The sequence below is a fragment of the Aptenodytes forsteri genome, unplaced genomic scaffold (assembly GCF_000699145.1).
Source record: "Aptenodytes forsteri isolate BGI_AS27 unplaced genomic scaffold, ASM69914v1 Scaffold299, whole genome shotgun sequence".
NCBI lineage: Eukaryota > Metazoa > Chordata > Aves > Sphenisciformes > Spheniscidae > Aptenodytes > Aptenodytes forsteri.
This window is the reverse complement of record NW_008794154.1, coordinates 1,306,519-1,320,846: the sequence shown is the minus strand read 5'-3', so window position 1 is coordinate 1,320,846 and position 14,328 is coordinate 1,306,519. Positions and strand designations below refer to the sequence as shown.

The 14,328-nt window shown below is 38.6% G+C and overlaps 1 protein-coding gene across 1 annotated transcript; it reads right to left on the bottom strand.

The window, feature by feature from the left end:
* Positions 1–10,951: 10,951 nt before the first annotated feature.
* Positions 10,952–11,551, bottom strand: ARL14 (ADP ribosylation factor like GTPase 14). Its single transcript, XM_009279444.2, has one exon. It carries the CDS (start codon positions 11,534–11,536, stop codon positions 10,952–10,954), a length of 585 nt encoding a protein of 194 aa, XP_009277719.1. The 5' UTR covers positions 11,537–11,551.
* Between the last annotated feature and the right edge of the window lie 2,777 nt (positions 11,552–14,328).

The following is a 14,328-nucleotide window of genomic DNA, read 5'->3' as shown; positions in this document are numbered from 1 at the left end:
TTCTTTTTCATTTTTTGGAAGCTACCGTGTGATTAGTTATAAGATAATGCACAATATTCTGTTTCTTCAAAAGGAGACACTGCAAAACAGATCCCCAGATGGTGCAAATTAAAGGTAGTTCCTCTGGCTTCAGTGGCTGTTTGCTGATTCACATCAGCTGAACATCTGCTCCTGTGATTAGAAAATAAACTTAGGGCTCCCACATGACTGCAAACACTAAGCAGGAGGCAGTCCTGTTAAAATTTATGATCAGAGTTTCAAAGCTATCTCTGAAATAGTACACGAGCTGACTTCTGATCTCAGTTATTCTGTTTTAATATAACTTTTTATTTAATACAACCTTTGATTTTGGGATTGCTTTTAATTTACATTGGTGGAGTTTTCTACAGTTCAGCCTATATGCATTCAGTTTTTAATGCATTAGATCAGGCCATTTGAAGACGAATTTATAGATCGTGAAATGACCATTGCCAAAAACGTTTCTTGGTACTGGAGCCAGAGTTGATCACAAAATCCATCAGCTGCAAATAGCCCAAGAAGAACAGGAATCAATCACGAATCCGCAGATTGTGGAGCTGTGCTTTCCTGCCTTTGTCCTAGCTGCTCTACCTTTCAAACAGAACAATTTCCTAATAAAGGCAAGGGAAGAAAATTTCATTTGAGATAAAAAGTGAGGAAATGGTTAGTGAAATGAGCCATTTCAGTGTTGCCTGCAAGATTCAGGGATATATTGTTTCCATGCTAAAAAAAATCCTTAAGAAGCCCCTAGAACAAAGTCATCCTCTGGTAGCACCACTGATGGTAAGACAGTGACAGAAAACTTTTCTGTCGCAGCTGCTTGTTTTGGGTGAGTTCCATAATGTTTCTAGAAGGAAAGGAAAACTTAGTATGTACTGGCACGCCTCGGAACTCCAATATTCTGGATTCTGTTCCACTTGACTGTCTGCAGAAGGTGAAGTCGTTGCCCTCATATCCTTAGTTCCTCAGGTTTTCAAATGGAAGGATGATCCTCACAGCTGTATTTTAAAAATTAATATATACAATATGCTTAGATATTAAATGCTAGTATGAAGCATTGGGTAATACATGTTTCACATTGTACATAGAAACACTAATAGGATCACAAAGCTAGAGACGTTTACGGGTGCATCTAAAATTTACGCTATCTTATTTCTGGCTGTTAACACTGCCAGTGAGCAGTATTTAGCATATAAAATGGCATCAAATCCAAGATGCATCTTTTATGCAACAAAAATGTAAATGTCCAGATGCAGACTGCTTTTGTCAATGCTGTGTTTCAGGCTAATTTTGCAAGGAAACTAGAATACATAACTGAATAAGGAATTTTGAAATGCTGAAGGATTGATATTGAGTGGAGATGTGAAAATACCCTAAGTCTGCATATCTCTCTGTTACACTGTAATGAAGAAAATGAGTACTTCTGAGCAGCAGCACTAACGAGGCCCATTCTTGTAAGGATTTCTGACTGAGCTCTCCTTGATTTTCTGATGTCTGATAAAGGGCAATATTTCTGTTTCAGCTTTTCTTTTGGGGGGAATAATGGCCACATAATTTTTCTGAAATATATAGCGTTTTGGTAGCTTCAAGGACTCTACGCCTCTGTCAGATCACCTAGATCAACCCTTTCTTTTAATGTTCATTACTTCTTTTTATATTAAAATCTCCTTTTAGTTATGAACTGATATTCAGGGCTCTTATAAATCACTGCCAACTTAACGTGGAAAAAAAATTTAACGTTAATGGCAATTCCAGTTTAGGAACACATAATTATAATCTAATAAACTATGGAGTAACTTTTGTCCTTTCTCCATCGTGATAGTCTGAGCCTGTGAGACAGATATGGTGGAATTTTGTAGTGTTCCTCCAGGAGAATAACGCTGCTGGAGAAGGGAGCGGGGCAGGGGTGAAACTGTTAAGGAGGGAAGTCAGAGTGGGAGGAACGGTAGTCTGGCTATCCTGGATGCTGTAATGACCGACAGTATTTTTTGCAGTATAATACATTTGAGTAGACTATGAATAACACTCACCTGCAACCTAGGAAATAGAAAACTGATGTAAAGTGGCTTGCACTTCCATCTGTTGCACAGAAGATGTTGAGACAGACTTACCTGCCTAAAGATTTACTCTTGAGACATAGCTGATAGTGTACATCTCACTCTAATGGTAAAAATTGCTATCCGGTAAAAATAAAAAGCAAAGGGACAGCGAGAAAGAGGGAGAAGGGAAAGGGAAAACTCTCCCCGTGGCCAGCCAGGAAGAGAAGCAAGGGGGTCCCCAGACAAGTTACCTTCCCTGGGCTCCTTTCCAATGCAGCACGTTTTCCCCCGTAGTACCTTTCCCATAGTAATGAGCTAGTTTTCATTTGGATCCACTCAACCCACTATTGATTGTTCCTGCTTATGATGCTGTTAGTGCTGACTGGTGCACACTTTAATCAGGAGCATGTATTGCACACTAATGGGTTGTTAAGCTTTGGACATCTATATTACTGGGTTATGCTTATTAAATGTTGAAATGACTGTTGTCTGCTTGTTTTTTTCCCCAGCACAAACCAAAGGCTACAACCAAGAGGTAGGAAAAGGAAGGAAAGAACAAGTGATTCCCATGCTGGTGGCAATTGCTTCCCTTGAGAACCCACCATAACAGCCATTTGGGGCTTGTAAGTGCACGGCCATGAGCGTGACGGCACAAGGATTCTCTTGCTGGGGAGGTAAGTTTGGCTACTGTCAGAGGGGGCAGCAGGTCAGGATGAGTGCCATTACAGAATTAATCTTGAAGTAACTAACAGGAAATAGTACCATGGACTACCAACTTAACAGTCGAATATTATACCAAGTTTTTTCCAGAGTTATGTTAAATTCTCATTAACTTCAAAAGACGTTTCAAGTAAATGTCAGGCTTGTTGTTTTGTTAGCCATGGCTCATTATTCATCTTAAGCTACCCATGATATGAAAATCACTATTCCTTCTATAGAGCAGATTGCAGGAGGGATTCCCATGAGATATAAACACGGTTTTTAATCCTCTCAGCATTTACATGCTGTAAATAAATCGGAATGCTGTGAAGGAAGTATGAAAAACTTAATACAATTTGTTGTATATTTGAGTTACATTGCTAACGTATTTAATGGGTTTTTAATTACAGTTAGTGAGGCTGGTAATACCAAGACCTCCAAAGCAGAAGAAAAAGCATATAGAGGGAGGTCCTGTGGTACTGATGTAAATAGTTGCATACGGAGGGTCTCCCTGTCTCAGAGGCAATTCTGGCAGCTGGGTGCTGTTGTTCCTTCCCTTTTCCTCGCTGGTGGTGGGTTGGAAATGCTGCAAAAGGATGAGATGACCCAAAAAAGAAAGGGTTAAGGTCAGAGGCTGTATTGCTGTGGTACCTTCTTCACAGTGAGATACTCCTTCAGTGTGTGATACTGTTTGTATTTATTAGCTAAACAATTTTAGCAGAGAAGCTACAAGTACTCATTTAACGATTGGTCATCTAGAAATTTTTTGTCTTTTAAATCAAAGACTGAAGTACAAATGAACAGAATAATAGGAATTAAACTTTCATCAGAGAAATCTGTCAATTTTTTCAAAATAATTTATCCTTAGAGAAATCTTCTGATAATTTTTAAAAAATATTGAATTCCATAGAGGTTCAAGTTGAATTGGAATATTTACTTTTTAAGTGACTCAAAACAGCATTTTTTTCATCAGATAAATACAATATTAAAGTAAATGCATTTCTTTGACACACTTCTTTGAAGAAACAGCAGTTTGGACATCACTCACTGTTATGAAATTTCTGTTCCACAAAATGCTGTACTTTTGAAACATTCATCTTAATGTGGAATGAAAACAAATGTGGATTTTACCTAAAGTACAGAAATTTTAATTTAACAAATTGTTACTATCAGGTTTGTAAATACTTAATATCTGAAAATAAGTCCCATCAATGTTATAATTAGCCAGTTTTTGTTTGAAAAAGTGATGTACAAGATTTTTAGCTGTGTGGTTTAAACCTCTCAGAACAGAGAGTTCTCAAGCTCATGTTGTCACCATTTGAATTTACAACCAGTTAGTTTCATTTTTATTAACTGCAGTATGTCTCATATGCCACAAGATGTCTCAGTGTGGAAATGCTAAACTTTATACAAGTGTTTCTGTAATATTACTCAATTTAGGTAAAGATTTTCTAGTATTTGGCTTGGGTTTTCCAGAATACTTGGCAGGGGCTTTTTAGTAGCACGAGAAAGAAAAGTGTATACAAATTTACCCGTTAGCGTAGGCAATAAATTATCATTTTAAATGGTCGATGAACCAAATGACTCATTGGAAAATCTTAATCTTCAAAAAGGAAAGGCTCAATGTATAGCCCTTAGTAAGCACGTGATAGCTAAGAAATATGAATGTCTTCCTATGTAGGTTAAGTGGAAGAGCTATTTTAAACTACTGTATTTAATTTCCACAACATTTGATTTTAACAAAATGTTATATGTTTTTAATTATTCATATTCAGGATATTGTTTAGAGTTACTATAAGGAGTCAGTTATTTGCATAACATTTTCTTTAAGGTTACATTATCTTTGGGACCTAATGTTACTAAAATCTATGAAATAGTTGCCTTTAGTATGTAATATATGTTTAGAGAGAATACACATGAAGTTACATATGTAAGCACAAGTAGGAATGCTTGCCTACATTAAATGTTTATTTCAAAATAAGAAAAGGCTTTTTAACACACTATTATCACAAGCAGGGAATGCAAAAACCACTCGAGTTGATGTCTGAAACGTGATTTTTTTTGCTTTCTATTGCTTTGTGTATCTGCATACATGTAGCACTATGTTTGACCCGAGAACTTTTCTCACCTATTTTTCTTTTCTCTATCCTTTTCCATTGTATTTCTTTAGCTTATCTTCTCTCACTTCCCCTCCTGCTTAACTCCTTACATACTTTTTCTGTAGCATACTATTTCTTATTTTGTTTTACCTTTTTAGATAAAACAGAGTAATTCAAGCTGGATTTGTATGCACTCATGTTGGTCTGCAACATGCGTAAATAACTGATGAGTACATAAGCATTCATATTGTGAACCTCTATATACATTTTAGGTATATTGAACCTTACATTGTAAATCCTCAACAAAGGAAAAAATATGTGAACTTAGTCAAAAGCCATTGAACTGTCTTGTGAATACACGAAATGATAGCACCCAGCAGTGGAGCCTGGGCATGAGACCCAACTGATGAGGAGACTGACATTCATTTATCATATAGTAGTTAAGCTGTTTACAGAAATGCCTTTACATTTTGTTTTGCATTCAAATGATATGAGGGATTTTCACATGAATCTGTGATGGTCCTAAAGTAAACCAGAACTTTTCAGAATTACAAATCGGTTAAGAAAAGGTTGAGGCTAGCATTCTTTAGTGATTAATGTGTGTGCTTTAGATAAAGTAACTGAAAACTATTGATTAAGGCACAGTTATCCTTTAACAGCCAAGCACAGTTGTAAGGGAGATTAGCCTTTGTTTGGATCAATGAAGTTGTTGCTGCAGTTCCCAACTATATTTGCTAAAAAGAAGGAATACACATGGCTCACGTTTCAGACCTAGATGATTTATTTAAACTCACAAAATTATTTATTTTAGCAGATACTCCACGAGATTCAGGCTACTTATAGCAGTAGTATAAGGTCTAGAAACTCATCGGTCAGGCAGTATGTGAAACACAGAACAAAAAGATGATTTTTGCACCAAAGAAAGCACATTCTAAGGCTAAAAGGGAACAGATTAATAAATATGGGGAGAAAAAGGAAATAATAAAAGAATACTCATCAAAAGATATGGGCCGGGGCCTTGTCATAAAACCCTAACAGCTATTGTCAGGATTTTTGCATACATCATGAGAAAGGAGTGCTTTAAGGAAGGATCTGAAACAAAACAATGAAATGATTTTGTAAATGTGTTTGGGTAATTCCAAGTATAAGGAGCAGCATGAGAGCAAACACAAAAACAGTCAATGAAAATCTAATAAAAAGGCCATGAAAACTGGCATCACCATTTTGATAATTGGTGAAGGACAAGGAAAATGAGAAAGCTCTGCTGTGCAGAGATCTGCAAGTGTAAATATGGAGCTGGGGAGGGGGACGCAAAGGTGACAGAGGGTGAGGGGAGGTGTCTCTTGATGGCAGCCCAACTTAGCGCTAGATGTGGTACAGTTACACTGCAAACGTCATGGATGAGCGGGAGTGGTACAAGAACATTTATCATAGCTAAAGAACAGAGTATGGTAGAAACTGAAACACAAGCTAATGCACAATTTGTTAAAATTGCATGCGTTCAAAATAAGATGTGTTTGGACTTGTTACTGTTTTATGAATTTATATTTGCAAATTGTATCTGCAGTATGGTGTGTGCTTTATAAGTAGGGCCTCCACCCTAAAGAGTTTACATCTGAAATTAGAGACTTGTATAATCTAGCATGTGTGATCTGATGAGATATATGTCCAGAATCCTTATGCCTGTGCTGAATAGGAATACTTGAGCTAATTATGAGTGGAAGAAGTCTAATTGTAGCATGGGTCATTCACTTTGGCAAGAAAACCTGCTTTAAGCAGTTTAATATGGATACAGTGCTTCAAAGTATTGTCTTCCTATGCAGTAGGCTTAGAACTTGTTTGATATATGAAAGTCTTTCCTTTGTTTTTTTCAGTTAACTTGTCAGAAATGAGGAGGAGATGGCAACAGAGACATTTTGAGTAACTTGCCCAGCTTTACATTACCTGCTATTGAAAAAGCCTTGTCCTGCATTCCTTACACATTACACTTCCCTTTGATTCTGCAGAGTATTCAATTATTGCGAGAGTTGTCTCCCAGGCAAAGAAGGAGGGAGTGTTACTATCCAAATTTGCAATGTTTTTTTATGCTGTTCGACACCTTCCCTTAAAATTTCATCCCACTGGAACTATGTTCAATGGGCTCCATGACAGCTATTTCAAAACTCCAAAAGCTCATCATGATTTTATACCACAGTAATCTTATCAATGAATGGACAGAAGGACAGCTCCCCATACTCTGGATTTGTCAGCTTTTAAATTGTCACATCCAAACACGTCCCAGTGGATAATGTCCTTGAGAGGGCACAGCATGCCTCAGGTTTCCCAGATCCTACCCTCTGTGTTTCACAATCTCAGATATGTGCCATTTATTTCTTCATGGATGACTGTTCTGTCAGCAGAAATGAACAGGTACAGCAAACTTTGTGTAAGGAATATTAGCAGACACTGGAGGAGTTGTACGCTTTAGCCACAATATAGTTGTAATGCTTCTACCACTTCACTGCAGTTGCACAAGACTGCCAGTATGCATCACTAGAAAATGCAAGAAACACCAGGGTGATCAGGCTGTGATTTATTAGGAAAGCTAATGAAAAAAGTTACAAAACCTGAAGCAATATAAACAGCTGGGGGGGGGAGCAAACTCTTTAAAGCCTTTCATCCCATGCAAACTTTTCAACTCATAGACTTTGGTTCCACTGCCAAGGTGGGCGGCACTCTTCATATTCTGATTTTTTACCTTCTCAAAGCACCCTGAACCCTTCAAAAATCCTAGAACTGTTTTTAGTGAGTAACCTATATAAATTCTAAGTAATAAAATAAAACAAAACTTGTCCGGGAATAAATTATGCTTACAATACTATGGATTGTATTTTTAGCACAAGTAGATTTCCAGTTTGTTGTGCTCTGAAACATAAAGACAATTCTGCTCACTATATTGTTCAGCCAAGCAGTCAAAAGACCTAAAACTGTCCATAGCAGGATGAAGCTGTAAAATGCCTTTGTAACTTCCTTGCTATTGATTTCACTACGTAACACATGATGGGATTGGATATCAAACAATTTCCAGGCTTCCAATAGGGACCAGACAGTGCCCTGGAGCAAGTATATGCGTGAGGGCAGAAGACACTGGTGCTGAGGTTAGTGGCACAGGGGGCCCTGCTCCCTCCTGCCTCTGAGAGCTGACCTTCCTTCAGAATGAACCCCAGTCTGCCTGTGGGCTGGGGAAAAAAGCTGCATCGGCTGCAAAGCGGGCAGCGCGGTGCTCTGCTCTGCGTTCTTGCAGAACTGAGCCAGAAGCTCCACTTCCTCTGCACCTTCCTGCCCACGTAATACGCCTCTTCAGGGATCCTTCCCGAAACAAGGTGAGCAGTCAGGGAGATTCTTTACTCCAGATTTAGAAAGGAAATTTCAAGGAGTGGATTCTATATCCTCTATCTACTCATCCTAAAGAAGCCTCCAAGTACACTATTTACTCATGCAGTATAGAAAAAGACCAACTAGCTCCAGGAGCAGAGGAACTAAGTAAGTCTGGGCTCTGTGGATTTATGTCCTCTTGTAGGCTCTCTTGTGGCTAAAATGAAACATTTATCTCCTTGGGGATTAGTCTTTTGCACCTTATCAGCCTTGCCTTCACTGGGGGCACCAGTATGGTCGCTTTTCTCTATCTCACTGATTTTTTTGATTAAGCTTTCAGGCATACAATTCCTTTGAGAACCTCCGCCTCTATCCAACTTGGTATTTGTTTTAAAGTTTTAAAATTATTCAAAAAGGTAGGGCTCCCCATGGGCAGATAAAGTGGGCATGGCTTCACTTCTTTAGGAAACCAAGCTCTTAGAAAAATCAATTTTTAAATACTTGATATTCTATAAAGTGAATGGAATAGAGTTTATTTATTTCCTTTGAAGCATAATGTAAAAGATTTTCTTCAAGTCAATGTGAGTATCATTTAATCTAATTTGATAACCTGGAGAAGGGACTGTGTGCCTGAAAGCTTATTCTCTTTTTTAGCTATATGAGCTGGTCTATTATACTACTTTATTTCTCCCTTCAGAACTTGCTTCTTGTCTAATTAGAGACCCTGGTGCACTCTCATTAAATCTCTCAAGGAGTGTTATTGCCTGAGGAAGTCCTGAGGCCAGTGAACTAGATTCAGATTTATAATAGGCACATGATTAGATTAAACTAGCGGGAGAATTCAGTATGTAACATACGCATGCAAATGTTTATAAGGGTATTGATCTGAAATGTTACATTTTTTAACATTGAATTGTTTGGTTTAGAAAAATAATGTTCCCATTGTTGTAGACTTCTAAAAATCTTTCTTGGGACAGAAGATGATATTTTATATTGAGCCTAAATCATCAGACCAGGCAATGACAAGTCTAAGTACTTGCTCTCCTTTTAGAAATGTAGTCTCAACATGACTCAGGATCTAGCCCATGGTAATTACTGTCAGTATTAATAACAGCTTCTGTTGAGAAACCTTCCTTTGTTTACTATTTCAGCAAATTCACCTGATGATTTTTTGTCTTTGAATAATATATGCATGAGACAACAGGATACGTCTGGGTGCTTTTCTTGCTGTTTCACCCATCTATAACTTGAAATTCCTGCCTGGTTATTAGTAAGAACTAAATGTAAATTTCTTATGTGAATTACTTGGCATAATCATTTTGTTGCAGGAGAAAGGCTCACAAGCTGACCCTTGCCACAACTTTTTCAGAGTGCATAACTGGGAAGTTCATTTTGCCAAGGGACTGTTGAGGCACAGAGTGATGAAATGGCTTGCCTGTGGTCAAAGATTGTGGTAGATGTAGGAGAAAAAAAATCCAGCTATCTAAGCAAACATCCTAACCACTGGAGCATCCTACCTCTGCAAGGATTGCTCAAGAAGGCAGAAATAATTGGGCTCGATTTGCTGGGACTGTATAACCAGTAATTAGATGGTCTCTGTTCTCTTGCTTTTGAAAGAGCAAGCCCTATTAACTTTTCAGCCTTAGTGTTTAAACTGTTTTCATGGTTGATACAGTTCAATTAGTCTTCTAGTTATCCATCCTTCATTGCTTTAACGGCATTCAGAATACTCATTCACTCCTTCATCAATCAGGGAATCTGAACAGAAATTTCATTTGGAATTTTTTTCTACAAACTGTAATAACAGAATTAGCAATTTTGTGCCACATGTCAAATTTAATCAAACCTAAATTTATCGGTAACAAAATTTCAGGTGGCTTCAGTACAGGCAGGACAGGATCCATCAAGATCTATAAAAACATGACCAAGGAGCCAATCCCCCCATTCCTCCCCTTTTTATCCCCCACCCCAAAAACAACAGGGATCAGTGCTTCACTGGACTGATCCCATGCTGGCTTCCATCGCTCTGCTCTTGGCTAAGGATAGCAATCCAACGGTGCAGAAACAAAGAAATCGGTACATGGAAATCTGTAACAAAAGGACATCAGACCTATGCCTTACACACAGCTCTGGATCTCAGCTTTGTCTGTGTCTTGATGAGGAGCAGATCCTGTTTGTTAAAATCTGTTTGGAGTAATTGGTTCTAGAATGCAATAATACCTAACAAGTATTTCAGACTCATAGGTTCTCTTGTACATAACTAAGAGTTAAGCTCTAAAATGACTATATTTTTACATGAGAAATACATCCATGGAGCATTTATTACGAAGCAACATTTTATCTCTTGCTTTTCTTGCTGAACAAATGACTTGGCTATTTTATGTCTTGACAAAGTAACTCGATTTAAGCATTTTAAGCACTGCTCACCTATTTTGTTTCCACTTCCTAAAATTCAGAAGCTCAGCTCCACCTTTTTCATCATTCAACAGCCACACTTCTGAGCTGAATAACCCCGAATATACAATCACTAATAAAATGCTGCAGAGTAGTATCTCAGAAGCATTTGCAGGTATAACCTGCAGAGCAGTATCTCAGAAGCATTTGCAGGTATAACTATAATATTGTCAAAGTTCTTTATAAATATTTACTTATAGGAGTTCTCCAGAATCCAGTATTTTCAGATTTAGTCTGTCCAACAAAATATGTTGATTAAAGTTCACCAGAATTTGATGACAGAAATTCTTAAAGTGTTTCGATTTCCTTAAAGATTGTAGAAGTCTCCTTTGATCTGCTGTAGTGTTTTGCAAATGTGGTTAGTCTTTGGAGAGCTTCTGACAAACCTTCTCCTGTGATAGCACAACAGGGCTGTACATACCAATTTCTGTCACTGCAGTACTTCTTCATGTTGAATCTCCTGGTTATTTCCTCAGCGTTCAAAGCTCCAGGCAAATCCTGCTTGTTCGCCAGCACAACGACTGGTACGCTTTTTATAAATTCATTCTTTAAAATGAGTTCAAATTCTTTCTTTGATTCTTCCAGCCGTTGCTTATCAGAGCTGTCCACAACATACAGCAGTCCGTCTGCGTCTTCCAGGAAATTGCACCAAACCTGTCTCATTTTCTGTTGCCCTCCAACATCCCAAAACGTCAATGTAAAATCTTTGCCGGTTTCAATCATATCAACATTAAAGCCAATTGTTGGAATTGTTAGAAAAACATCGTTATACTTGAACTTGTACAACAGTGTAGATTTTCCCGCAGAATCAAGTCCTAACATCAGTATATTAGCTTGCTTGACTTTGGAGTGTTTGGTGTTCTGGAGGCCCATTTGTGCCACGGTGGTCTCTAGTAAGCCTTTAAAGCTGGAATTCACTGTCTTCTGTGAAGCCAATTTTTGTCAGTGAGGTGTCTGTCTTCCTCCGTGAGATGAAGCACAAAGAGTAAGGAAGAGGAAGGGGAAGAAGCAGCTTTGCACTATGAAAAGTAAGTAAAATCTCTGGACAAATACATGCTGGCTTTTATCAACTTGATAATATGCAAACAGTATTTACGAAGGTGTCATGTTCAATGCCAAGCCTGTGGGTGGAACAACTATGAGTAACGTACCAATTGGTCATAAGCACAAAGGTTATAGTCTTCGAACATGTTTGAACAATGAACCACACTTCCATGACCATTTAAGAACTCCTTACATTGTAAAATTGTGTGTACTGAACCAGCAGCAGCCTGGTTATACTGCCTAATCCCATGGTCCAGGGAACCGCTAACTGTCTGCCCCGTTCCAGTGTGTGCCCAGAGATAAATCCCTTTGTTACTGCATCTGCATCCATTTTGGAAAAGAAACAAAATAGAAACACAGCCAGTGAAGAGGGGAGATCTTAAGGTTTGTCCATACTTACCAATCTACAAAATGAGAAGGTACCTGATTTATCGGTGCATCTCGTCTCCCAGCAACAAATTAATCTCAAGTGGTTTCTAATGTGAGTCTACATGGGCACAGGGACCCAATCAAACCATAAGAGAACTCCACTTAAAAATGTGCTCTGCTTTAACTGGCGGCCTCAGGCTCCATCAGTTACTCCTCCTGCCCACTCATGCATGAAGTTGTCTGCTTTGATTACGCTGTCTGAGTTGTAAACTCTGTGAGTTATGTTTGTATGAACAAGTTTAACTGCACTCTGCATGACAGAGACTAAATATAGATCTTACGATCTGGTCATTACTGAGATTCAGCTACCTGAAAGTAAAAATTTCTATTAGCTTCATTATGCTCTGTTCTGTTGTTGCCCACTGATCTATGACCAAGGTAGGAACAAGAAGGGGGGAAATAACCGAGTCTCGATCAAAAGATCATTTTTTTGCCAGCATTCAAACGAGCAGAATAAAGAAAGGGGAGATAGAAAATTTAGTATAATATTATTTAATTCATATCGAGTCTCCCTTTTTTTGAGTTAGTAGACCTACCTTGGGCTGGTCCAAAGCATACCGAGTATTGCAGTACTTATTTGCCCTTATACCCAGATGCACTAGTATTAGTTATTACCATTTGTCTTTGCTTCAGAAAGTACATAATCAGCAAAAAGATTTAAAGGTCTTCTGGCCAAATGAGCTGCTGACTGATAGGGTAATCATTTTGATAATTACGACATTGGTTGCTCAGATATTACACATGTTGCGTAAAATAAACCTCAGTCTTGACAGACAAGTTATGATCTGGTTTCTCTTGAAGCTAAAAGGGTTATACCAGAACTAATTGGGGGCAACAAAAGATGACAGTGACATACTCACTGTTGTATATTTTTCATATTTAATAACATGTATAGATTATGTATAGGATTTTTTTCAGGAGCGGGTCACGATGTATTAAACCAGGGAAGAAAGTGTTTGCATTTCTTTATAAATAATGTACATGAATGAATTGAAAGATAGGGAGACAGGAAACTGCAAAACACATTGTTAACACAGTCAAATGAATCATAATTCCCTGCAAAATAGCATGCCATTTCCTTGAAATATGGTTATCTTGATCAAGGGCAAAACCTCCCTCCTGTGTGAGCAGTGACAGAGTGGATGGATGGTCTGTGTCCCTGGGTAATGCTGCAATTTGAAGATTACTCACAGTTCTCTGCTCTGTATGTTTGCTCCAACTGTATTTGATATTTATAGTCTCAACTGTTACTGCATCAGACTATCACTTTAAAGAAGTGATTAAGCAATGTCTGACTTTTTACAAGCTAATTATTTCCAGGACAGAATAGCTAGCTTCTCAAGACTCCATGGTTTTGCAGTTTTTAACTGTACCCGACTCAAATGTGACTTTGGTTCAGAGCAAGATTTTGTGATGCTAAGCCACTTCCAGTGATGATTTCCCACCTTACTTTGGAGTTTGTATACCAGCATGAGATCAAAACAGAGCCGTAATCAGCTGCAGAAGATACAGCACGATGCAGACTTCTGCTTGCAGGTTCTAAATCTACATTTGCACCGAGAGGCAAGCATTTGAAAGAATGAGAAATCTACCTTTGATTTGTCCAAAGGTGTATTTGCTTTGCTGGGGTGAGGCTGTCTTGCTTGTGTAGGGTTTGCCTGTATGTTCAGTTTAAAAAACCCAGAGTAATAAAACTGAACTGGGACAGCTGATTTTCCATCAATTATTCTGAACTCAAACTTTGCACAATAAACCGTTCGTAAACTATGTAGGTTCCCAAGTTGTGCAAGCAGGATATTCCACCACAGCTGCATGCTTTTGTAACGTTACAAAATACAATTAATGTAATAATTTAGGGAGGCTTGAGGGTGAATCCTCACCATGATCAATTCTAGTAGCTGAAGCAAGAGAACAAGTTCAATTTGAAAACGCCTGTCTCTTCTTCCCTGGAATCCATAAACGTTAATCCCACACCTCACTATGCTGTGATTTTTAAAGAAGGAACCAGCTGGAGCCCTACGAGGACTGTCAGGAACAAACCCAGCGCCAGACCGTGCTCCAGGCGAAGGCCAAGAGGCCACGAACGCCATTTGCTATGCCCTCCGGCCGCTGCGAGGCCCGCCGCGAGCCCTGCGAGGAGGCGGAGGAGGAGGCGGGTATTTCCCGGTGCCCGCCGCGGCCAGCCGCACCCT